This window comes from Kogia breviceps, chromosome 3, assembly GCF_026419965.1.
Source record: "Kogia breviceps isolate mKogBre1 chromosome 3, mKogBre1 haplotype 1, whole genome shotgun sequence".
Lineage (NCBI taxonomy): Eukaryota > Metazoa > Chordata > Mammalia > Artiodactyla > Physeteridae > Kogia > Kogia breviceps.
Window position 1 is genome coordinate 75,762,884 of NC_081312.1, and position 27,128 is coordinate 75,790,011.

At 41.0% G+C, this 27,128-nt stretch overlaps 1 protein-coding gene across 1 annotated transcript in view; it reads right to left on the reverse strand.

Annotated features, from left to right (window-relative positions):
- The window catches only part of LOC131753450 (T cell receptor alpha chain MC.7.G5-like), a 264,739-nt gene that overhangs the window by 189,299 nt on the left and 48,312 nt on the right, over nt 1-27,128 (reverse strand). Inside the window, exon 3 of the mRNA XM_067028809.1 lies at nt 24,564-24,578. Coding sequence (XP_066884910.1) covers nt 24,564-24,578 — 15 coding nt within the window. The remainder of the gene's footprint in view (nt 1-24,563; nt 24,579-27,128) is intronic.

The following is a 27,128-nucleotide window of genomic DNA, read 5'->3' on the forward strand; positions in this document are numbered from 1 at the left end:
ATGTGTAGTGAACTTTTGAAATATTAGATTTGCAAAGGGGTCTAGTCCATAGGAAGGCAAATGTGTTCTCAGCATTCCTCCCGGGACTCAAGTGGTCTCTCTCTCCCTATGTCTTACATGTGGGTGGTTCAGTAACACTTCTTTGGAGGGAAGTTTCTCTCTCTTAGCAGGAAGAAGTCTTCCTCCCAACCCTCTATCGGGTCAAGGTCACTGGAAGATGTCCAGCACAGTAGGATGCTATCCTGTGTCCCAGATCATGGATCTATGAGCCAAGGCTGAAGCAGCCTTGGCAGTCAAGATGCTCTTGGCAAAGTCTACAACTAGTGCAACGTTTCCTTCCTTTTTTGTTTCATCTTAGCACACAGTGTCCTTCAGATATATCATCACTTACCTTTCAAGGTCATGGAAGCAACAGCATTTCACTGTACCCTGAATCTTCCCCTGCTTTATTTCTTCTAGTTGATCTATGACTTGGCTTCCTGGATCTTCAGGCTTGAAATCTTCCCCGTCCCTGCCCTTGTTGCTCTCTTACTCTGCTCCCCTGAAGAGAAAGAAACGGGTTAGAGAAACTTCCTGATCAAATTGAAAAAACAATACCAGGCAAACAGTGACCAGCTCAGGAACAGGATAACTGTAGCATAGTGCATTGGTGGTCGAATTGTTGACATTGTTGCCTAGAAAATCCAAGCATCCATAGCCCTACTATAGGAGACCCCAGTCTTTACCTTAAGAACAGGTTCAAACTGTGAATCCAGGGCAGGAGTCTGAAAGTAGGATAATGAGGACAGATGGAGCATGAATATTTTAGTTACAGGACTCTTAGAAGACACCATAGGTCATAACAACTCTATGTATATGTGTGTAGCTCTGTGTGCGCTGCCATGCAGTAAAACAGAAACTTTCTGAAGTCAAGAACTGTGCCTTCCCTGCTCTCTTTCATAACCCCAGTGCACTTGGTAATAAGCATATTGCCCCATAGTGCAGCAATTAAGAGACGATCCTTTGGAATCCAACAATTGAGAATCCAAGCCCTTTTACTTTAGTTTTTCAATCTTAGGAAAAATGCCTTTCTGAGACTTGAGCTCCTCACCTGTGAAACAGGGATAATAATACCTGCCCCCTCTTCCACCACATGCAGAGTGTCCGTGAGGAGTAGAAGAGCTGGTGCCCGTGCAGCCCTGGGCATTGTGCGTGTCAGGAGGTCAGTGCTCAGCAAAGGGCAGCTGTTTTATTATTTCCATGTGCACATGTGCACATGGGTGCATGAGATCTCTGTGGGTGCATGAGAATTTTTCAGTCAAAGCCCAACTTAACTGTGAAATAAATCAGCCTCATTTTAGAAAACCAAAGCATGCAGGCATGCGGATGAATAGATTCCTTCCCTGGACACCCTTTGCCACTTCCTTCCATAACTGTAAAGCCTTTGCCCAAGTTTCCAGGGACCAACATGCTCTTGAACCCTGTCTAGAATGGGAGGACCATCTGCATATAAACAGGTTTTCAGCTGAAACAGGCATGAGGTGTCTGACCCTCCCCTCCTGCCTCGAGCCTGGGCGCTCACCGTGCAGTTGGCAGGGCTCCGTCTCCTGCTCTGGATGGTCAATCATGACCCAGTCTTGGGAGCTGCCAGTATGAGAGAGACTGGGAAGCTTGGTATTCAATCATCACTGAGAGCCTATTAGGAGAACAAAGTACCATGCAGCTACTCGAAAGGCTGAGAGCCTATAAATGGCCATTACAGAGGAAAATCCTTCCACTTGGCCGACTGGGGCCAGGTCTATGGCTCTTATTATTTTTATTTTTATTTATTTATTTATTTTTTGCTCCTTCAAAAATATGCTTTATTTTTCATCTCAAATTCACTTTAAATGTTTTTCATATAATTTAATACCTAAGAAGACCCTAGATACAATTAATTGATAATATTTACAACATAATACTTCGCCGGGTAGACGTATTTCACACAACAGTTTTCAGTTAATGCTGAAAAAAATCACTTAATTTTAATCACAATCATTGATTGATTAATGGATTAACAATTTACTCAGTAATTTAGATGGCATAAGGTCCAATAAAGGGGACAGTCTAATTGTTCAATGTGCAATTCTGCCCCTTAGTAATACTGAATCAAGAATATGACAGAGGGCTTCCCTGGTGGCGCAGTGGTTGAGAATCCGCCTGCGGATGCAGGGGACACGGGTTCGTGCCCCGGTCCGGGAAGATCCCACATGCCGCAGAGCAGCTGGGCCCGTGAGCCATGGCCGCTGAGCCTGCGCGTCCGGAGCCTGTGCTCCGCAAAGGGAGACCACGACAGTGAGAGGCCCTCATACCAAAAAAAAAAAAAAAAAAAAAAAAAAGAATATGACAGATATTCCACTTAGATCCAGGTCTGCGGCTTAAAAGCAATTGGCACAGATGCCCAGTGAGGGGGTACCTTCATTTTGTGCTCAATCAAACCAGTTTTATTCAGGGAAGTGAACTGTTATGCCCCCCAGGAAGGGTGAAGGTATAAAGACAGGTTGTAATTCTTGGAGGATCTAATTCTTCGGTAGCTGGAGACAGGAAGAGAAAGAGAGGGACAGAGATGGATGAAAGGGAGCTCTGTTATCCCAGGAAGTCCTAGGGTAATTACCTGGCTGAATTTCTCCTGGAGCTTCGGGATGCTGCCAGATGTGTCCAGGCCCTCTGTGCACCGCCCCACAGAGCCAGCATCCAGGGTCCACCTCCTCCCTGCTGTGGCTGCTCCTTATGTCTGGGAGCACATCAAAGGAGGTTTGATATTCGTAACTGCTGTGCTGTGGGTCATTTTCACATGGAGCTGTAGGGAGCCGCCTGTACCACTGCATGCTGCATTCAGCCCTTTGTCAGAGCAGCTGAGCTGAACCAATCCCCCATTACGGGCGAGAGGAGTTTCCTCCTGGGAGACCTGGATTTGCCCCCAGACCCTTGTGCAGAATAAAATGGGTCTTTTTTTTTTTTTAATTGAGAAACAGTTATTAAAACATCTGTGAGTCTCAGCTCTGCATCTGCACTGCCCACAGGGACCACTCTGCGTGGTCCTTGCATAAGAGTGTGGTCACCTCCAGGCCCCACTGTTAGTTCAATGACATCTGAAACCTCCCTATTTCCTTCTCTCTGAGGACAAAGGATGTCCACAAGACTCCAGCCATGACCACATTTCTTATCAACCGAAGGAGGAAATTCTGCTCACCCCTGTTGAGTGTGGCTGTTGTTGGAGAGGGCTGGCAGAGACTCGTGAAATTAAAGCTGCAGGGCTGCAGAGCTGGAAGGGGCCCTAGTCATCATCTGATTCTAGCCCCTCAAATTACAGATGAGCAAATTGAATCACAGAGGGGTTAAGAGACTTGTCTAAGGTCACACAGACCAGTGAGAATTTCTAGCACATGGAATCATTTTCTAAAAGAGGGAGGGGAATAGTGGCAGTGTGAATCTTGCTATTATGCTCCCACCACTTCAGAGGTTCAAACCTGAACCTCAAAGGGATGGGGACCAGGGGACCTGAAGCTGTATCTCAGCTTTGCACCTCAGTTTCTCTGTGTGAAAAATGGCTGTATTATTTACCTTCATTTCGGGACTGATGAGGGGCTTCATGAGTGACTCTAAGAAGTCCTGGGAGCTTGGGCTTTGGGATGGATGAAAGAACAGTCTCTTTCTGGGCTCCAGAGTGGGGCTGCTTGCCTGGGCTGACTAACCTGTTCTCAGATCCTCAGTCACCACCGAGGCGTTAAGGAGCCCCTGGGTATGGGAGGGTGGGAAAATGAGTGCAGAATGATAAGACCGGGTGGTTGGACACAGGGTACGGGAGTGGGAAAGTGGGTGGGATATAGTAATAAAATATAGTGATACCTGCCTGCTCCCAGCCCTGGAAACAGTCTCTGAGGAGAATATGTGAGATGTGTCCACCAAGGGAAAACATTCTCCCTGGTTAGCAGGACCAGATTCCCTACCTTTGCTTGGGGCGGCGTGGGAGACATGTTCCCTTATCTGTGTGCATTTGAATGCATTTCCATTGCACATTGTATGCCTTCAGTGCTGCCAGAAAAGCAAGCATGTCTTGCTCTTTAAAATGTCTAGAGCTCTTGTTCCCATTTGGGGTTTGTGGTTGAAAGGTCAGCCTCCAGAGCTGTCTGTTGGTAATTGGGCTCTGAATAAAAGAGCCCTCAGGGGCTGCCAAAGAGACCAGAGAGCAGCCCACGGCCTGCCTGGGCTGAGTTACAGCAGAAGCCAAGTTGTGTCCCTTGGCAAGGTGGCCCCCGTTGGGCTGGGCAGCTCGTGATTCCTGGCGATCCAGCCGGCATCCCGGCTTGGGGAAGCCTCGAGCCCAGAGGCCCAGGTCTGTACAACAGTCTTCTCAACTGCTTTCTCCTGTTATTATCTTGTCGACAGTAGTATCTGGGACACAAAGGACAACTCTGCACGATGATGCGGTGAATGACTGGTTGGGTGCCTCCAGTTTAATAACCAGAGACATGTTACTGTGCGGCATCTCTCCATATGTTGTAGTATCTGTGTCTGGCATGTAAGGGACTCATTTTCTTCACATATCTCATTAAAGATGTAAAGCAAAATAGAAGGGCTTGCAAGCCTACCTCTCCCTGCAACACCTGCAACTCCCTTTTCTTACCCTCTGCTGCCATCTAGTGGCCACATGCCTCCTCTACATCGTCATTTTCATAATGGGGCTGAGGTCTCCGCCCCTGTGAAGCAGGAGGAAGACAGTGACCTAATCCACACAATCATGGTTCTCCTTGGAGTCTTTGTTGCAGCAGAGGGTCAGGACCCATCTCCTGACATCTGCCTGGACCACCCTGGGACTGCTTCTTGGAACCTGAGGGGGCCCTTTCTCCTCTGGAGAGATATTGTCGGTAGACTTTATTACAAATCTGTCCACCTTCCAGACTCTAAAAGTAAATCATGAAGACCTCGCACGCTGCACACTTCTTGCCAGAAGCCAAGGTGAATCCTGGGGACAGACAGAGTCCTGCACCTCATATTGACGTTTCCTCCAATATCTTCAAGAATCCCCAGAGGTTGGGACGGAGAAGGCACAGAGTGGAAGGGAAATTCTACGGGTCTTTTCCGCAGTCCTCCCACCTCTTTTCATACAAAGTCCAAGTGGAAGCTTTTGCTCTAGACCACGTCCTACTGCTTCGACTCAGGACCCACAGCCCTTGTTTGACATTTGCTCCATTACCCGTGATGGCATCAGAGTATGTTTTCAGCCCTTATTCACCAGCTTGGGGCCTGGGGATGTGTGCAAAGCTACGAAACTCTCCCCAGGATGGAAGACACAATGCAACATGAACCAGCTTGTCATTACAACTCACGAGAGCAGCAAATGAAGAGGAGACAGGGTGTGACAGCTGCAGGGTTTAGGTCGGGGCTACAGGTGTCTGTGTATCACTGTGGGCTCCAACGCAGGAGGGAGGAAGGCCACTGTGCCTCTATGCTGGGGACTGAAACGCAGAGTGATGTGGCTTTTGTCATCAAAGCCAGCGGCCCATGTCCTTATCTTTAAGCCTTGGCATGTGTTCCTTAATTTCATTAACTGAGTCATTCTTCTATAGGTACTCAGCTCTAGAATATACAGTGAAGTAGACACGAAGAGCATCATACAACACAGGCTCAACCCTTGAGGATCTTGTTATCTAGAGAAGGAAGTAAGGACAAAGTACGATGGTCAAGGCAACATGGATTAATTCTCCAAATGAGAAAAACAGCTAGCATAGGAAGCAGGGATCCCTAGAGGTCACAGCAGCTGGGGAGTGTATTATGGAAGTAAATGATTCAAGCTGTCCAAGGAATTGCTGTTGATGGTGAAATGCCCTCTCAGATGTGTGGCCTCCCAGGCCCCCATGGCCTCTGCTCTGGCTGTGGGCCATGCTCCCTGGGTTAGGAGACAAAGGGGTGTCTTCCAGGACCTGTTTATTGTTCTGTAATAGATTTCTTCCCCTTCTCAATATTACTATTCATTCATTGATTAATGTGTCATTCATATTTACTCATTCAAGAAATGTACTGCTCTAGCACTGGGATTCAAGAGATAAATCCACAAAAACATCTAAGTTTTCACACTAGCCTGACACTGGACTAGAGCTTCATAGAACAGAGACAAACTAACATCACTGTCAACTTTTGCCTCCATCTTCAGTCTTTTCACTTGTTAAGTACCTGTTGATTCTTTATTGCTTTATCTGTCCATAGGGTTCTCACACCTTGCCCCCAAGGACACTTCAGACAGATCCAGCCCCAAATGTCCAGTTGTGTCTTCTGGGGGTGACTGGGCCAGCTACCAGGGCTTCTGGTTGGCAGGGATGGTCAGAGAGGACCCTTTATTGGTCACGTGGAAATAGAAAGTCTAAAAACAAAGAAAAGACCCTTTGATTTAGTCTTAATTAAAAATAAAATAGACTTTAGTTTGCAATGGTGTTTGATATGGCTTGTGAGGAAGAAATCCTATTATGTCAAATTTTCAAAAGCCTGTGCTGTTAAGATAAAGATATTTACATTCCATGACCGCAGAGCTCAGTGAAAAGGGGCTGTCAAGAGACCAGACAGCTGCGGGGAAGGTTTTGTGTGATTTAAATGTACACAGCTATGGCATCTTCTTAAGTTTACTGGCAAGGAACAAGCCAGCTTCGCTATCAACTCCCCAGGAATATAACTTTTAACGGCAAAGCATTTTATCACAAAGAGCTCAAAAAAGTATTATATTGCTCATTTAATCCTCAGAATATTGGTGTAGGAAACAGAATTCGTTGAGTTGTAAGTAAAGGTGCAAAGCTTTGATTACTTTAACTCATCACTTTTTCTTTCTCTCGGTCTTGTCTCTTCGCTTTTCTCTTAGCAAATCACACAAAATAAAAGACTATGGGAGAATTGGGAGATTGGGACTGACATGTATACACTGATGTGTATAAAATTGATGACTAATAAGAACCTGCTGTATAAAAAAATAAATAAAATAAAATTCAAAAATTCAAAAAAAAAACTAATACTAAACTTTCTTTGGGTTATTTGTATGGAAATATGTTAATATAGATGTTTCAGACATTACATGAAATTCCTAAAAATCTTATATGTTCTGGTATAATGTTACAAGTCATACTTCTAATTATTACTTTAAAATGTATATCTCAGAAATAACTAAATTTCCTTGTCAATTGCATTATTATGAACTTTCGTCAAATCTTTAACCATGGTCATTTCTAAGTCTTTTGTCATTTACAGACAGTTCTGGATGTACTCTGATGCTTTTGCAAAAATGTTCCTATAAAAGGGTTTCATCTTCAAGGAATTCATGGAAAAGACTCTGACAAGTACAGGTTTCTGGTAACTGACTATACTGCTGAACTGAATGAATAAGCATTTTCAGAACTCTAATGGAAAACTGATGAATTCATAAAAGGGCTAACAAAAGATCAAGATAAAAAAATTAATTACATGGGACTGAGTGAGCTGATGAGGATGATTATAATTTTTGTGACTTCCTGTTTGAATAAAAAAAAAAAAAAGACTATGGGAGACACCTCCTGGGCATTGTTTCTTTGCCAGTCCTGTTGGTTGGGGGTTTATATTCTGGAGACAGAGGCTGCTAGGAAAGAGGATGTACCAGGTAACATATGCATTTCCCCGGGTACCGGGACCTGGGACCCGGCTGCTCTTGGCCAGGCCACCTTGGTGTTATCCACACCGTTTGCAAAAACAGCCCTGCTAACTCAGTCAGCTCCTGGTCTTGGAACCAGCGTGGAGCTAAAATCAGAGTCTCCAGACCTTGGTTCCCTCTTTTCATTTCTGAAAATGTCACAGACAAGAAAAGTTTGCCTGAGTTTTATGGGATTGTGAGGTATTGTGTCACCTGAAGCCTGATGTGGAGTTGTGGGAACCACAACCCCTGAGCTGAGCTTTCCACCTCCTCCCTTTGTCCCCATCACGTCTTCTCTGGGATTCAATAGGTTGAACCCTAAACTCGCAAACCAGAAAGTGGGGAAGGGAACTTAATGGTCATTGAGCATCTACATGAAAGTCCACACTCACTCAGCTTTCACAGTCAGTGGAGGTGTGTATTATATTCCCATTTTATGAGTGAGGGGGCCCTCAGTGGTTAAATAACCTTCCTGGGCTTCCCTGGTGGCGCAGTGGTTGAGAATCCGCCTGCCGATGCAGGGGACACGGGTTCGTGCCCCGGTCTGGGAGGATCCCATATGCCGTGGAGCGGCTGGGCCCGTGAGCCATGGCCGCTGAGCTTGGGCGTCTGGAGCCTGTGCTCCGCAACGGGAGAGGCCACAACAGTGAGGCCCGCATACCACACACACAAAAATAATAATAATAACCTTCCTAAAGTTTTAGCACTAATAAGACAGAATTTGAAACGAGATCTAGGTCCTGGCAATTGCGATGACCACATACAGGAGAGGAACGCGTAGGCCAAGCCTCCGTCCTCCTCTACCCACCTCCGTCTTTGTTGAAGGGCTGAGGAATTGTTTGGAGGTGGACATTTCCTCAGCTGTGTCCCTGGCTCTGAAGACTCCACTCCTAAGACCCCAGGACTCCCACCAGGTGTTGTCAGCTTCACATTCCATAGGAGCTGGCACCCAGGGCCTGGAGCTGCACCCTGGGCAGGACAGGGTGCAGGGAACAGTTAGGATTTTAGTCCTCAGAAGCCAGCTGTCACTGTGAGTGTCCTGAGGCTGGAACCAGCCAGTATCACAGCAGTTCCTTAACTGAGTCTCTCTCCTAGGGACCACCAAACCCCCGAGGAGGAGGATGGGGGGAGAACCAGATGCCCAGACCCGAGGTTACACTTGACCCTCTGACAGGCTGGACCTGAGTGAGGAAAATCCATGACAGAATGACCCCCACCCAGCCCCTTCTTCCCTTTACTTTCCCCGAGGGGCAGGGTGGTCCCGCTTTCTCCAAGCCAGTCTCTTGTGGGCTTCTCTGAAGCCAGTACTCACTGTTGCAGGAATCCCTACAAACATAGGGGACCGTGAGAGGTTGGAAATTTCAGGCTCCAAAGGCCCCTGGAATCATCCTGGCTGACAAATAGAATTTAGTCACTAGTGCTCAGGTTCCTTTGTGGTGATGTTTGCAGTTTTTTTTTTTTTTTTTTTTTTTGGTGGTACGCGGGCCTCTCACTGTTGTGGCCTCTCCCGTTGCGGAGCACAGGCTCCGGACGCGCAGGCTCAGCGGCCATCGTTCACAGGCCCAGCCGCTCCGCGGCACGTGGGATCTTCCCGGACCGGGGCACGAACCCGTGTCCCCTGCATCGGCAGGCGGACTCTCAACCACTGCGCCACCAGGGAAGCCCTGGTTTTGTTTTTATAAGATATGAGAGCAGAGACAGAATCAACACCAGGTCTTTCTGCTCTTTCTACCACATACACACTGCTTACACTGAGTTACAAACTGAATCTGACCAGTGAGGAATCTATGCTAATGTTCTGCTTCTGACCTGGGCGGTAGGGGATATCTTCTCCTTCCTGACACCAATCTCAAAGGTTAAACCATATCCTCAAACTAATTTCTATTGACAGAATATCAAGGCTCTGTCATGCATTTATTGATCCAAAATAATCTTGAATCTATTTATACTTTGGTACCACCTTTGAGGGTTACCATTTTCATAAATTAAACATACATTATATAAAGTCAGTCTTCATTTATTGGTATGTTGATTTTAACCCACACTCCTTAGTCTGACATTCCAGCAATGCTGGAGCATTAATAGTTGAGAAAGGTTCTATATGCATCTTCTCCACGTAACAAATTTGCATTTTAACCTGTACCTTCAATAGCTGAACTCCAAAGGGTGACTGATGGGTAGATTTCAGAATCACAGCAGGTTGGTAGGAATATAATCCTTTTAGTGGATAAATTCTGTGTGTGTGTCAAATCCTACCATGTAAGTGACTAACCTATAGGTAAGGCCATTCTTGACCTAAAACGAGGAGTCCTGGAAAATTGCAAATGCAAATCACTCTCAGTTTTTGATGTTAGAGAAAACGTCAAAGTGGACAACAGTGCCGTCGCTCTGGCCATTTCCTGGAACTACAGAGAAGCATCTTCCCCCTCATCTCAGAGGGGTGGTGACCACTCTGCTCTGGGCCCTGGCGATGGCTCTGCTGACAGAGCTCAGAAGTGCAGAGCAGAGGGTGGGAGAGAGGGTGACGCAAGATTGGGAAGAGATATGGGAACATATGTATATGTATAACTGATTCACTTTGTTGTAAAGGAGAAACTAACACACTATTGTAAAACAGTTATACTCCAATAAAGATGTTTAAAAAAAAAAAAAAAGTGCAGAGCAGAATCGTCCCTTGGAGGAGAATTCCCTTCCATGTAAGACGTTCTTACAGAATGAATCCTCGAAACCTTTGCTGGGCTTTACCAGGTTGTTGCCTGGCATATATTTCAGAAGGAGCCCGAGGTCTCAGATGCAATACACAGGAGAGATGAAGGGCCCCCAAATACATGAAGATGCCCCTTTCAGTGACAGCACTTACGTCAGGCCGAGGCGCTTAGTGTGGTCACAGCTGGTCCAGGGAGGTGAGAGCTCACACCAGTCTGGGTGGATTCTGTGTGGAACTGTGACAAAATCCACTGGCAATCAAGTAGAAAATATCATAAACTTGCGTGGGGGTGTGTGTTCCTTTTTGGGACATTCATCACAATTAGAGAGAATGTAGCTAATAAAATGCAGTCTTAAGGGGGGACCTGGAGTTTTGAGGAAGTAGAATTTGGGAGAGAACTTTGCCGCTGTTGTTTGCCCCGCCGGTCCCCCCATCACTCCTCATTCTCTCTTCCGGTCTGGTCTGGTGTTTGGAGAAGGAGTTGATTGGGCACCTCTGGGGGCCATGGGCAGCTCTGTGCTGAGTCAGCTCTTCTGAGCCAGTCAGAAGTCACTTATTTGGCCCCTGCCTGCTGGACTTCAGCTGTAACGACAAATTTCTCACAGTGCCCATGCCAATGTTTTTCAAATTTATTTCCACCTGAGAACCACTTTGGTTAGGCAGATACCCCCTGGGCCTCCACCTCTCCACTCTCTTGCTAATGGAGAATAAGCTCATTGGAATGAATGAAGAGAATGGAATCACTTGGGCTCAAACACGAATGAGTACTTTCCAGTTGTCAAAGTGTAAATATGAAAGTTAAAAGAGACAGCCCAGGGACCAACTAATTATTTTAAAGGCCCCAAGTGCCTGCAGAGTGTCCAAAATTGAACATGGAGGAACTATGTCCTCATTCAGCACTGAGATCCCTGGGTTCCCTAAAACAAATGTTCCTAGGTGCTTCCAGGGGCCAACCATGAGGGAGCTCCTCAGACTCAGAGGATGTTAGAGCTGGAAAACTTAGTCTTTTAGTCCAATCCCTCATTTCACGCGTGGGAAACTGAGACCACAGGTGCCGAGTTCTCATAATTAGCTCGGGTGGGTCATGATTAGAACACAAGTTTGCGGCCGGCCAGTCTGGTCTTCTCACTCTCCCTCTTGCTGGGGAAAGAACAGTGATTCCTTGACTATCAGAGCAGGAAGTATTTGAACGATTTTTAGGATGACCTGTTCTTGTTTTTCCTGCTTTTAAGGCATATACAGTGTTTACCTACCAGTAGATTTTTTTTCCAGTGGATGTTTGCTTACAGAAATGTCTGCAGTTATTCCATTTTGTTCTGAAATTATTGGTAAAGCAACTCTTTTTTACTGGTCATTTTTTAGGGGCCAGGAACCCGGGATGAATGTTTATGACTCTAAGTTTTGCTCACCTTTGAACTCCCCTCTTCCTCACGACCTAGCAGAGTGCTTGGTATAGAGAGGCACTCGGAATGATTGCGTTCAGTTGAGTTTTTTGAGGACGGTGGCCAAATAATGATTCTTTGGTCAATTTAGATTGCTTGCTCTGTCTCCCAGTGTTAGACATCCTCTTCCCCTGGTCCTTTGTTTAGAAACAAAGCATTATTTTAGTTTTGAATAAAAATGGTTCACCAAACAGAGTATGTTTATAGTTTGTACTGTTGAACAAAAATAATAGAGAGCTTTGCTTGAAGTTTGAAATAGTTAAATTCAGAAAAAAAAATTAAGGCAGTTCTAATTTACATAGAGGCAGTAAATTTTAGGAACTCCTTACTGCAGGGCTGGAATATAGGAATGTGTGTTCTAGAGAGATCTAGAAAAATTTATTTAGGTTAGACAAGTCACTTTAAGGGAAACTAGGAATATTTTAAAGATATATAACCTAGTATTTAAAAGGTGATTTTATTAGGTGATCTTTCTTACTGTATGTATTCATTGAAGGGAAAATAGTGAATTATTTATAATTATAAAGAAGAAGAAGGACATCACCCATGATCCCACTACCAGAGATAATAACTATAATTTTGTTATCTTTCCTTCCAGTCTTTAGTCTTGAAGACTTAAAGTCTTAAGTTTATTTTCTTATATGGTTGAAACCATATTATATATTCAACTTTCTGTTTTTCATTTATATTAGAGTGATACAGTTTTTCCCCAATTAGATTTTGAAGAGTTTTTAAAACTCTTCAAAATCTAATTTTTGATGGTGACGTAGTATTCTATTAGGTAGATGGTTCTTAATTTGCTTAAACATTCTTCTAATGTTGAGTTTTTAGGTTATTTCCTATTATTTGGGGTATGAATAACATTAAATGGACATAGTATCTTATAAAAAGTCTGTTCAGATAACTCTTTTAAAGATAGATTACCAATTATTCAGACAAGAGGAATGGCGATTTTAAAAGGTCTTGATACCGAATACCACATAAGCTACGATTATATTGATTCAGTGTGTAATCATAGCAGCAATAAAAATAAGTGCCCTTAATGTGCCTAATTTCATCAGCATTGAGTTGTGATTGCTTTTTAAAACTGATATTCTTTGATATGAATAATAGTTGTTTTCATTTGCATTTTCAAATTTTAAGTGTGGTTTGGTTTTTTCAAATATTCATCAGCAATTTATATATAATTTTTGCATCTCATTTTTGCCTATATAACCATCAGGCTAGTGTTTTCCTTATCCATTTATATGAATTCTTTATACATTAAGCATATTAACATTTGACTTATACAACTCATATACATACTTTATTTTTAAGAATTTATTATTGATCTTTTAATTAAAGCATTTTTGGATATTTAGAAATCTTTTCACTTTATGTACTCAAATATATGAATTTGTATATAACCCTGATAATTTTGTTTACTGCGTTTACACTAGAAATTCCTTTACTATCCTGTTTCAGAGGGAGGGGACAAAATTTCAGTATAGGAAGAATAACTTATGTTGGAAAGAAGACTTGACTTGGGGCTTTTATTAGGGTTGATTTTATTAGCTTTGACAGCCAGATGTCTCTCCACTGCTAACATGCTGCAGGAACTCAGGGTACAACATATGGTACTATTTTTCTTAGTGTGATAAGGCTTCTCACATGGTTGAGAAGGTAGAGAGAGACTGTAGGCTGATAGGGAGAGACTCTGAAAATTTGTCTGATTAAATTAATGTAAGAAGGGAGGAGACGCAATGTCTCCACTGCCACAAGAGAAATGATTTAAGTTCCAACTTGACACTAGTATTATATCTCTAAGGAAATGATAATCCACAGGAGGACAGTAGCCAGCAATGTCCAGAGAAGAGAGGTGCTAACACTATGAATGCATGTAAAATCCAGTTGCCAGAGAAGTGTTTTTGTTGGGAGGTGAGTCTTCATGGTGTTTTGTTAGAGCTTAGGGGAAATATAATACCTCCCTTCCAAGCTGTTTAACTTCCCATATTCGTAACAAACAAATTTACTATCAATAATTTGGCTTCCAAAGTATCATAATAAGCAGGGAAAAGAGTGCCTTGGACAGGGACTAAAAGAGAAAATACACTGGCATTTGGTTTTAAGTCTGGGTCTCATCCCAGTTTAGATGTTTTAAGTTTGCCACTGATGGGCCGATCACCTACTTCTGCGTTCACGAAGAACATTCACTTTCTCAATTATATAGGCTGAGGATTAATGAGTCAACCTCAAGTTTCTTCTAGCCATCAGCAAACCCTACCGCTACCCAAAGACACCTGGAACACACGTGTTTTATTTAATGTTTTAAGTGAAGGGAAAATATTTTAATGAATTGGGAAAAGACTGAGTAGAATTTGCTCATCCTAATGAAGATAACAAATGGAGGAGACAGGGAAGAAATAGATCCAGGGGCCACCTTGCAAAACTTTAAAGGGAGAAGTGTAACCAGGAAAACAAAATACAAAGCAACTAATGTTGCAAGGTTATCACCTCAACTCATCCCTTGAGCAAGGACAAGTCTGTGGAAAGTTATGGAGAAAAGATACTAATGACTTGTGCACTCCAGAGAGCCACATATAGAAGAGGCTTATTAGCAGAGGTGTGTGTGTGTGTGTGTGTGTGTGTGTGTACATGTGCACATGCACACTTGCATACACACATCTACAAGGGAATGTGCAAAACAGCATTTTGGTTAGGATTGTGGCTCTGAGCCAGCTACCTGAGCTCAGATTCTGATTGTAACCCGTAAGGACTCAGTGAATTTGGATAGTTTACCGAATCCCTTTGAGGCTTGCTTTCATCGTGTTTAATGGGGATTAATAAAATTGGCATCATAAGGTTAATGATAAGTTTAGATGTAAAGTATGTGCAAGTACGTAAAATGTTTAGCAAAGTGTTGGCCACACTAAAAATCACTAATAAAGGTAGATTTTTGTTATTTGCATATGTATAAAATGCAAATCTATAATATTTGCATATGTGTATAAATGCAAATGACAGGGAAGAAAACTTTTAAAATTTAATTTTAATCATTCAAGTAATATACTCATACATTCTTGTTATAAAAATTAAAGCATTGCAATTAACCCCAGAATCTCCACTGACTGTCCGCCTCCCTCATGTGTAATTTCCCTTCCAGAGGTTGCTATTAATAGGGAATCTGTCATTGTACGTACAGTCCTCTTACTGTGCAATATTCAGGGTTTATATTGTACAAGTACTTTTACTAACGTAAATGGCATCATACTCTGTACGTTGTTCTGCAACTTACTGTTCCCACTCAGTAAGGCATTTTGGAGCTCTTTTTCTGTTATTATGTATAGATTCACTTCATTATTTTCGACTGTATGGAATATAGACTTAACACAATTTATTATCACTTTTTGCTATATGATTATGTTATTTACAGCTTGTTATGACCCCAAATTGCTGCACTCCTGTACATGCTTTCTTTTACAACAAGGGTAATGCTAAGACTGGGACCCAGTAATTGCTGGGTCACAGAGTATGTTCATTTCCAATATTAATATTTACTAATATAGGCTTTCTTGGTATGGTAGGAAAGATACCTTAGCCTCTCCTATTCTCACTACCAGGATAAAATAGTACATTAATTTCCTTTTATTAATGTTATACCCTAAATAGCTAATTTTGTTATTTCTCTTCTAACATGAATGTTTATTCTTTTAGAAATTTCATTTTTCATCATAAAATTAATATATACTTATTATATGGAAAATTTTGAAAATACAAAAGAGTAGAAGGAAAACAGTAATCACTTTATTCCCATGAGCCGTGATATTGAGTTCTTAATATTGAGATAATTTCCTACGGAATTTAAAAAGTTATAATTTAGTAACAACTAATTTTAACAATCAGCTTACATTATGCTGTTTTAACAAATAAATTAACAAAGTAATAAATTATGTCTTAAATATATCAAGAATTTAGATTATTTAAATTTCTGACTGAAGAATTTAGGAAGCAAAGAACTTACGAATTTTATATGGTACTGACAAAAACAGTATTCCACGTTTTATTAAGTTATTGTCCCATTTTGAATAGTGTTCTTTTTACAGAGACAAAATTATCATTACTTTTAAGATAGTTCCACTAGAGAATGGACTTGAGGATATGGGGAGGGGGAAGGGTAAGCTGTGACAAAGTGAGAGAGTGGCATGGACATATATACACTACCAAACCTAAAATAGATGGCTAGTGGGAAGCAGCCGCATAGCACAGGGAGATCAGCTCGGTGCTTTGTGACCACCTAGAGGGGTGGGATAGGGATGGTGGGAGGGAGGGAGATGCAAGAGGGAAGAGATATGGAAACATATGTATATGTAAACTGATTCACTTTGTTATAAAGCAGAAACTAACACACCATTGTAAAGCAATTATACTCCAATAAATATGTTAAAAAAAAAGACAGTTCCAAGACCTGTATGGAAATTATAATAGTAACAGGAATTATTTCAAAACTGCTTTTAAAAAGTTATTTATACTTGTATTTATCATATTTGAAATGTGTGTATCTTTGGAAGTTTTATGGGTCTTCATATTTTTACGAGAATTAAAAATGTGTTTTCAACAGATAGTCTAAAACATGCAGTTGGACCCCATAAGCTATGTGAAATTTAAGTGATGTGATATAAAAATTAATAACCCATATATATGAGCAAAATTTGTAATGTAGTTCTCACCAAACATAAATTAAGATTTATATAGTTTCAGTTGAACTAAAATAAACTTGTTTTTACTCCTGCCACATGGTGGCGCCACTCTAGCTTGTAACGGAAGTAACCAGACTTTCATTGTTAGCCTGTTCAGTGGCTTGTTCTCTCCAGGAGCAGGTGGCTGTCTCGTGTTGAGCCCTGGGGGTTTTTGTAAGGTGCTTCCTGTCCCTACCCTCACTGTGGACCTCTCTGACAGCACAGAAATAGATGGCCGAGTCGCTCAGCGTCAAGGCTGCGATGGTGAGTTTTGGGGTTTGGGTGGGTTTGTAAAACTCCACAGAATATCGTCCTTTACTTGTTTGCTTGCTTTGAGAATAAATATTAAGCATGTAAATCATCTCTCCACTGGAAGGCTGTCGATACCAGTACATCATATAGTAAGTAAAGCTGACTGTGAACTTGCATTCCATTTCCTCTTTTTCATACACTACATCTGTAGATAGATGGACACTCTCAACATTGCTGGGACCTGTAGAAAAGAAGGAAAAAATGACTTATCTGTTGGCGATGCTCACAAGAAACTGTCACAGTACCCAAGTTTTGACCCAGGAAATGAAGTGGAGAAAAGCAGAGTACAATTCTAGTCCCAAATCGCCTTCTTCAAGCCCCGGCTGCAGGGTTGGCGAGCTCCCTACCAAGGCAGATGAGGGCCACGACTATGCACAAGAGAGCAGGAGGTCCGGGCTGCACCCTTGGGGCTCTTCCCACTGGTGAAATGGCTCTTATTCTGCTTGCCACCTGCCAGGCCCTGGCAGCATCACTGGTGCTGGGCGGTCCTGTGGCCTTGCTGCTGCAGAGCTGGAAATGGGATTTCTGCATGTGCACGCTTAGTCATGTCACCTGCTGTCTGTGTTTGCCCTCCTACCTGTCTTCCTCCAGGCTGGATACTTTTCTTTAATAAACATATAACATGTAGTATATTTTTTATTATGAGGAAAACTTGTTCAGTGTAGATATAACCAAAAAGTATAAAGTGTAAGGGAGACAATAAAATCCAACTATAATCTCATTCCCCAGAGATAAATACTGTTAGTATTCTGTTGTATTTCTTTCAAGTATTTTTAATGCAAATGTGCATACTTTAAAGGAATTGGGGTCATATTGAAATCTTCTCTTGTTTAGCATTGTGTTTATGGATATACCATCATGTCATTCAATCGTAGGTTAAAATGTGATTTTTACAGCTTTGTACTATTCTGTTGTGTAAGTGTACTTAGTTTGTTTAAACAACATTGTCCGACATTATTTTATTATATTTGTTTTGTCTATTTTAAATACGATTTAGTGGACATTGTAAATATAAGTCTATGCATTTCTGATGATTTATTTCTATGTTAACCAGGTTCTTTTGAAGTATTTTATTATGGAGAATTCAAACATCTACAAAAGAAGAGAGAATAGTATGATAAAACAACATATACCCATTACCCAGCTTCCACAATTATCAACTCATGGCCAGTTTACTAATCTGCATCCCCATCACCCCACATATTTACATACCTCCCCCAATTCTGATTAACTTAAAGCAAATCCCAGACATCATAGTGTTGTGTACTGTGCTGGCAGACACATAATGTCAGGATATCTGTGTGTGTGTGTGTGTGTGTGTGTGTGTGTGTGCACTCACATGTGTTGTTAGTGACTTTGATAAGTAATGACTAGATCTGTTGTTTGGTTGGGACTTGGTTTGCAAAATGATGATATTCTAACTATATAATTTCTACTTACTGACTTTATAATATTTCTATATATCTTTATTATTTTTATATTTTTGTATTTCTATATATTATATCTTTATAATATTTCTATAAAGTTTTTTCTTTGTCAATTTTTCCATTACTCTCTGAGGTCAAGTGTATGATTCTTTTCATTTATCAGTCTTCAGGGTAATGAGTTGATTCCCCTGTAGGGTGACCAATCATCTCTGTTTGGTTGAGATGGAGGGGTTTCCCAGGATGTGAGGCTTTTTGTGCTAAAACCTGGATAGTCCCAGGCAAATCCCAGGCAAACCAGGACAAATACTCAAAAGGAATTTAGGAGGATTCTTATGAGAACCCATGAATTTAAACATATTTGTTGTCTTGCAATCTATTGGATTCGTTTTCTAATTGATTTGAGAATCGTACCATTTTTAACCAGTGAAAATCTTTTCAGGTTGGCTACTGAGTCTTTTAACATGGACTCCGTAGTGTTTGGTAACTTCGTAGTTTTCTGGGATAAGATATTCTAGGCTCCTTTTGTACATTTCCTCCCTGCAAAATGGAATCAGCCATCTATGATTAATGATAGTTGTGTTTTTTTCTTTCTAGTCCTAATGTTTTTATTATTTTACCGCACTGGTTAAGACCATTATGTAATGTAGAATAGAAAGGATAATATTGGAAGTCTTTTGCTTTCAAGTTTTTAAGGGAATGTTTTTAACATCTCGCTTTAAAAGCAAAATAACATTTCCTTTGTCAGGTTAAGGAAATTCCCTTTACTTCCTAGTTTGCTAAGGGATTTTATAGCTAAGAGATTAATTATAAATACATACTAAACTTGACCAAACTACTTTTCTGCGTTTAGTGACAGAATTTTATAGTTAATATATTTAGGTGGTATGTTGTTCAAATATTAAGCCTTCCTCACACTTCTGGGCGTATCAGTTTAAATATTCAACACTAGATTGATAATATTTTTAGGGGCCGTCATTGCTTTTTTAAAATAAATTTATTTATTTTATTTTTGGCTGCGTTGGGTCTTTGTTGCTGCACGTGGGCTTTCACTAGTTGCGGCGAGTGGGGGCTACTCTTCGTTGTGGTGTGTGGGTTCCTCATTGCGGTGGCTTCTCTTGTTGCGGAGCACAGGCTCTAGGCACGCAGGCTTCAGTAGTTATGGTGAGTGGGCTCAGTAGTTGTGGCACACGGGCTTAGTTGCTCTGCGGCATGTGGGAATCTTCCTTGACCAGGGCTTGAACCCGTGTCCTCTGCATTGGCAGGCGGATTCTTAACCACTGAGCCACCGGGGAAGTCTTGTCACTGCTTTTTATAAATAATATTGGTCTATAATTTTTGTTTGTCATCTATCCTTGTTTATTTTTGTCATTGTGTTTCTCCTGGGCTTGAAAAATACATTGACTAGCTTCCTGTTTTTTATTATTCTCAGTACTCAGGTATGGTATGTATAATATGGAAATTATTGGTCATGGATTTGATGTAACTTGCCTGTAAAACCATATGTATGTATAGAGTTTTAAATTTCTTTAATTTACATGTAAATCCAAATTTTCTAATTTTCTTGTCAGTTTTGCTAGATTATAATTTTTAGAAAGTTTTATATTTTGTCCAAGTTTTCAAATTTATTTGTATGAATTTATATCTTGCATTTTCTTGTAATTATTTAAATTTTTACTGTGCCTGTAGTTATGATCTTCTTTACACAATATTTTTGTCTTTTTTATTTCCTTGACAAATCTTACTAGAGATTTTTCCATTTTGTAAATCTTTTCAAAGAACCATTTTAAATTGATCCTTTTCATTGCTTCTTTTTCTCTATTTCATTAATTTTAGCTCTTAGTCTTACTATTTTCTTCCTCCTACTTTTGTTGTTTATTCTTATTCTGTTTTAAAACTTTTTGATTGAACGTTTAGTTCATCATGTTCAGTTTTTTGTTTCTACTATATTTTTAAGGCTATAAAATTACTCTGTGTACTGCTTTAGGTTTACCTCAGAAGTGTTAAAATATAGATCTTTCACAATTGTTTAGTTGTAAATATTTTAACAATTCCATTATAATTTCTTCTTTGGCTTCACAAATTATTTAGAAGTGTATTTCTTTCTCTTTAAAAAATTTTTATTTTACATTGGAGTATAGTTGATTTACAATGCTGTGTTAGTTTCAGGTGTACAGCAAAGTGATTCAGTTATACATTTATTTATCTCTTCTTTTTCAAATTCTTTTCCCATTTAGGCTATTACCGAATATGGAGTAGAGTTCTCTGTGCTATATAATAGGTCCTTGATGATTATCTTTTAATATATAGTAGTGTATATATGTTAATCCCAAACTCCTAATTTATCTCCCCCCCACCTTTCCCCTTTGGTAACCGTAAGTTTGTTTTCTTAGTCTGTGAGTCTGTTTCTGTTCTGTCTGACTTACTTCAGAAATGCATCTCTTTTTGTTTGAAGTTGGCTTTTTATTGATAGATCTAACTTTGTTCATGGTAGTAAAAGAACATGACCTGTATGATATTGATCCTTTAATACTTGCTTTGGTCAATTTGTGCTCAAGTTTTCTGATTATTTCTTAAGGGCAAATTTCTGGTTGTAGAATTGTTGAGTGGAATAGTTTTATATTTAAGGGTATTAACAAATTACCCTTAGAATGAGTGTACAAATTGAAATTTCTGCAACATTACTCTGAGATTTTTATTCATGACAACCTCAGAAGCACCAGAGAGTCTAATACTTAAAAAAATTATTTAACAATTTGTAGAGAAAAAAATATATTTTCTTATTGTTTAATGTGCTTTTTTTATCACAGAGGTTGAATTCTTTTCATATTTTTATTTTTTTCTTAATTCACAATTATTTGTTCATATCCATTTTAAAAATTGGTATAATTTTTTCTAATTTCTTTGTAATGATTTTTTTTTTTTTTTTTGCAGTATGCTGGCCTCTCACTGTTGTGGCCTCTCCCGTTGCGGAGCACAGGCTCCGGATGCGCAGGCTCAGTGGCCATGGCTCAGGGGCCCAGCCGCTCCGCGGCACGTGGGATCTGCCCGGACCGGGGTACGAACCCGTGTCCCCTGCATCGGCAGGCGGATTCTCAACCACTGCGCCACCAGGGAAGCCCATGGTATTTTATTTTTAAGGCCATTAAACAGGTTTGTTTACAAAAGATCATTGTTCTAGAGTTCACTACTGTTTCTTAACCAGATGGGTATGCAGCTGGCTATTTAATATATAATATTTAAATATTATATAATTTATGTATTATATAATATTTATATATTGTATAATTTGTGTATTATATAATTTATATATTATATTATATTTATTATCCTGAGGTCCTTGAACTAACCATGTTTCTGGTTAGTTTCCACCCCAGAACTCACCACTGAGATCCTGGCTGCTGAAATTGTCATTCCAGAAGTGATAAGGATGACTTGAGTACTGATGTGTGCTCATAAAGGCTAGAGTGACCTGTTTAGAAAAAGTAATAACTTCTGGCCAAATCATTCTTTTGAGAGGGGTTTGTTATAAAGGGTGAATCTGTTATAAAGGAAATCCTATCCAAAGAAATGATAAGTGAATGGGGAGGTTCTCAGAATGAAAAAGTTTACAAGCCCGGGATTGGGTATAAGATTGGGAAAATTGCTCATGTAGGAGAAGGAAACAGGTGGTCACAAAGCTTCCTAAAGTTCAAGAGTATTTTAAAGCAAATTTATTGTAAATGACCTCAATAGTGTTCGTGTTTCTAATTATCAGCCCTTTAATTTTACCCTTTACTCTCCTGAGTTCAGGCCTCTCATCAGTCCCCGTGTAGTGTCAGCATGGTCTCATTGTTGTCACAATCGTGTTAATGGGCAAGTTTGTTCCCTGGAGCCCAGACAGAGGAGAAGTCTTTCTAAAATGTTCTAGCCCAGTAGTTCTCAAGCCTGGTTGCACATAAAGTAAATTGGGGAGCTTAAAAAAAAGTGCCGATTCTTGAGCCCTAGACCAATGTGGGGACACATTCCAGCTTCACCATATTGAAGTTTATACTTAAGTGAAAAAATAAGATAGATATGAAAGTGACTGCTCTGGGGTAAATCTAAACATGAATAGAAGCAGAATTACTAATGGCAGGAAGGTAGATTTAAAAAGATATTGGGAGAGAGAAAAAAAAGACCCTTTATCGGTACGTTTCCACTCTGGGAGGGAACTAATTTTATAAAACCTAATACTAAGACTTGAAATTCGAATGTGGCAGATTTGGGGTGTACATCTGTGATGTTCCCATGAAGGCTTTCATTTTTGTGTGTATAAGTTGACGGCTGATTATCAAAGTTGGGACTCCCAAGTCTCAAACCTTTGTTTTTTCACTCAGCTTTCCCTGGGCTCTGGATGGCTGCAGTATTACCAGTGGTCAACAACTCTGAGTTACCAACTAGAACCTCATCAAGGGCTTGGCATCAGTGCCAAGACTAGCATTTTGAGAGTTAAACTTCTAAACCAACAGTAATTAAAATTTTAATGTTTGGAATCACAGAATCACAAAATAACTAGAATTGAAGGGCTTTTGAGGCTACCCAGACTAACTTCTTTATTTTAAATATATGAAGAAGCCATTAGAGCATGTTAATTTTGACAATCAAACAAACATAAATGATAGTTACCATTTTCAATATTTTTTTCTCTATCCCAATTACCTCATACTCTGATAGGGTACAAAAACTCCATGTATATATGTAAATTTTTCCTTTCACTGTCTCTGCCTAAAAGAGGCAAAGCACTGCTAGTGTCTACCGACTTTCTCTAAGTGGTTTCTGGCAGTTTCTATCTCTGGATGTAGAAACATGGTGGATGTGGAATATATAGGTGGAGGGAGGAGTGCCCGTCAGCCAGTCTCTAAGTTTATGAAGTGACTTTCTAGATGGTTCTGGCTCCCTGAGATAAAACCTGGTGGGTTGGGAAGGGAAACCTGGCAACATTTTTCTAAATAGAGCTCTATCTGCCTTCTATTAAGGGGAGATCCCTCTCGGATTCCAGTATCAGTTTATCTGTCAGTGTTACTGCTCAGTGTTTTTGTCAGTTTTCATGACTTCTGTATTTTCCTGTGTCAGTAAGGAGAAAAACAAATTGCCACCTTTTCTTCCTTGTCATATGGATTTCTCCAACATGACTGCTTACTTCATCAAACCCCCAGGGAGAGTCTTTAGAGCATGCTTTCCTGACAGAAACTGTGAGATACAAGTGTGTGTTGTGCTAAGCCACTAGTTCGTGGTAATTAGTTTTGCAGCCATAGAAAACGAATACAGATTTTGGCACCTGGAAATGGGTGCTTCTGTAACAAATATCTAAAAAGGCTGAAGGAATTTTGAGAAGCATGATAGAAAAAGTCTACATTACCTTGAACAGATTGTTAGTAGAAATCTGGACTTTAAGGATACTGCTGCAGAAGTTGCAGAAGGAAGTAAGGAACTGCTATTCGGAACTGACGGAAGGGGAACCCTTGTTAGGCAGTGGCAGAAAACTTTGTGGAATTGTTTCCTGTGGTTATGTGGAAGGCTGAACTTGGTTGTAGAGCTAAGGAGATTTCTAAACAAAGGATGAAGGTGCCACTGGCTTTCTTCTTGCTGCTTATAACGAAATGCAAGAGGAGAGAGATAAATTGAGGAAAGAATTGTTAAACAAAAAGGAACCAGGACTGGATGAATCTGAAAATTCTCAATCTAAATAGGTGCTAAAATTATGATAGTGTGGCACAGAGAAAACTCTGAGTGAGAGTGCACAACTTTTGATTAAAACAGCAGAAAAGATTAAAGGTGGGAGTATTCAGTCACACAAAGGGTTCTTTCAAGAGGTTAAGGACACGCCTCATAGATCCTCTCAATCAAACTAGGAAGGTTGAGTGTATGGTCCCTCAGCCATCAGAGCAGGAGCTGAAGATAGAGGTTATCTGGAGAAGATTTGTGGGTGTGGCTCTTTTCTAAAGGCGTGACATTCATTGAAATCCATGGGAGATCCACAAAATTATTTCAGCAGTAATACTGCTAGCTTGGACTGAATGGGACAGAGAGAGCATAGAGTATGCAGCCTCCAGCAACATAAAAGGAGGCTGTTGGACTCCTAAAATTCTACTGGTAGGAAGTAGGCTGATAAAACTACTTTACTGCAAACACTCTACTTTTCATAAAAGAGGAAGGATGACTCAGAGGGTGGAACTAAAAGCCAAGAGGGCACAGTTGAGAATTTTTTCCAGGCCTTAAATCTAATCAAGAAACCTCCATTGTTTGCCCAGCTGGATTTCAGTGACTCCTTTTCACCATTCATTTTTGCCCCTTTTAAACCAAAATGTCCATGCCTTCCTGATTGTGTCTGTTCCAACATTGTATGATGGGCGTGTTGGGGGCAGATCACTTGTTTCCCTCTAGTTTCACAGGTTGACAGATGGAGAGGAATTGTGTCCCAGGAGCTGTACCTAACAGATTACACCCAGGAGCTGCATTTGAACTTGAACATAATTTAGATGATGAGATTTTGACTATGAGCTGCTGCTATATGGGATGATACTCTTGAGACCTTTAGGATGTATGTGAATGTATTCTGCAAGTAAGAGGGGTGTGAGTCATTGGGGGCCAGATGGTGGACTCTGGTGGAGAGACACATCCCTGCTTCTTGTCCATGTCCTTGTATAATCTCCTCTTTTATTTGGGGGAGGGACCTGTGACTTGCTTCTAACCAACACAACATATAAAGGTGATGGGCTGTCACTCTATTATGTTACTTTATTTTTTTATTTTTAAAAATTTATTTATTTATTTTTGTCTGTGTTGGATCTTTGTTTCTGTGCGAGGGCTTTCTCCAGTTGCGGTGAGCAGGGGCCACTCTTCATCGCGGTGCACGGGCCTCTCACTGTCATGGCCTCTCCCATTGCGGAGCACAGGCTCCAGACGCGCAAGCTCAGTAGTTGTGGCTCACGGGCTTAGTTGCTCCGCGACATGTAGGATCTTCCCAGACCAGGCCTTGAACCCATGTCCCCTGCATTGGCAGGCAGATTCTTAACCACTGCGCCACCAGGGAAGCCCTATTATGTTACTTTAGAAAAGAGTCCGTCTTGGCAGACTGGAATAAGAGATTCTCTTTGCTGGCTTGATGACATAGCAGCCATGCTGAGTAAGCCCACATGGCAGAGGAACTGCAGGAGACCTCTAGGAACTGTGGGCAACCTTAGGAAATAATATTTGTCTCTCTGTGAATGGCCTTAAGGGAGGATTGTCTCTGGGAAGAGAACAGTCCTTTCTCCACCTATTATGGACAGACATGTGTCCCTTTCAAAATTCATATGTGGGCGCTCTAACCTCCAAAGTGACTGCATTTGGAGATAGGGTCTTTAAAGAGGTAATTAAGGTCGAATGTGGTCATAAGGGAGTGCCCTAACCCAATAGAACTGGTGTCCTAAAAAGAGGAAGAGATGCCAGCACTGTGCACACATGGAGAAAAGGCGGTGTGAGGGCACAGCAAGAAGGCAGCTGTCTGCAAGCCAAGGAGAGAGGCCCCAGGAGAAGCTGAATCTGCTGATACATTGACTTCTATCCTCTGGAACTATGAAAAATTATTTCTGTTGTGTAAGCCACCCAGTCTGTGGCATTTTATTATGGCAACCCAGGCTGACTAATACATCTCCCATCCAGGGACACACAGACTCAGGGCCCTCCTTTGATGTCCCAGGTTTTATGTTCCATTTCCACTTATTCCTGAAACTCTCTGAGTATAAGAGTCTATCTGAGACTGAGATCACAACTGAGATCCTTTTTGGCATTGGGGATTACTGTGATAGCTAGAGTCTGGTAGGTTTTGCATGGCACATCTATGTTAGAAAATATCTGTCACCCATATGGAAGCGAAGAAAATCACCGTTCGTTTTTCCTTGATCCCTCTCACCTGCTTTCTGGTGACCATGCCTTGGCTTCTAACCTAATTTATTCAATATAAGGATACAGTAGGGATAGATATCATGCACTTGTTCCAACTCAAGATATTTTTAAGAGGCTTAAGTGATAACAGCAGTTTTGAACATCTAAATTCGCGATATTTTATCCTTTATGGTGAAAGGATATTTTTTCTCATCTCACAGTGAAGATGTACTAGAAAACCAACTATATCTGGGGAGGGCTGTTAGCTCCTAAATGAACAAGGCAGCCCCTTTTCTGTGCTCCTATAGTGACCCACCCATATCTGATTCCTGACACATTTTATCATGATTTTATTTTCGTGCCTGGCATGTCAAGAAGGTTGTGAGTTCCTTGCAGGCACGGACTATGTCTTATTCAGGTTCATAACACTTGCACTGACCACAGTGTTTGTCACATGGTAGATGTTCAATAAATGTGTTTTGAATAATTGATTAAAAGTTTCCCTTAAGTCAATATTATCTCCTATCCTCAAAGGTATCTCCAATCCACAGGAATTCCCATTACAGAGGCTACCTGTAGGAATTCATTACAGTTGCTACCTCCAGGTTGTACCTGCATCAACCATCCTGGAAAAATTGGAGAAAATGCCCTGGGATTTTCAGATTTACATTCTCAAGGGCCGTATGGGTTTTCCAAAAAAGTGACAATTCTAGGTGGAGATGATTTCCTTGATGTTGGAGTTCTCACTCCAGGAACACAACAGTGAGCTGCTGAGCTGAACAGAAATTTAGAAACTGTTTGGTCAAGAGAGATTCAGCTGCTCACTGAACAGCCTCTCATATGTATCCTGAGCTCTGGCCAGTTAGTACAGCTCTTTAGAGTAGCATTATAAAGAAAACCTTGGTGTTCATGAAAACCAACCTTATTCTGCTATGACTACAAGTTTCCTAGACAGACACAGTGCAAATGCCTACA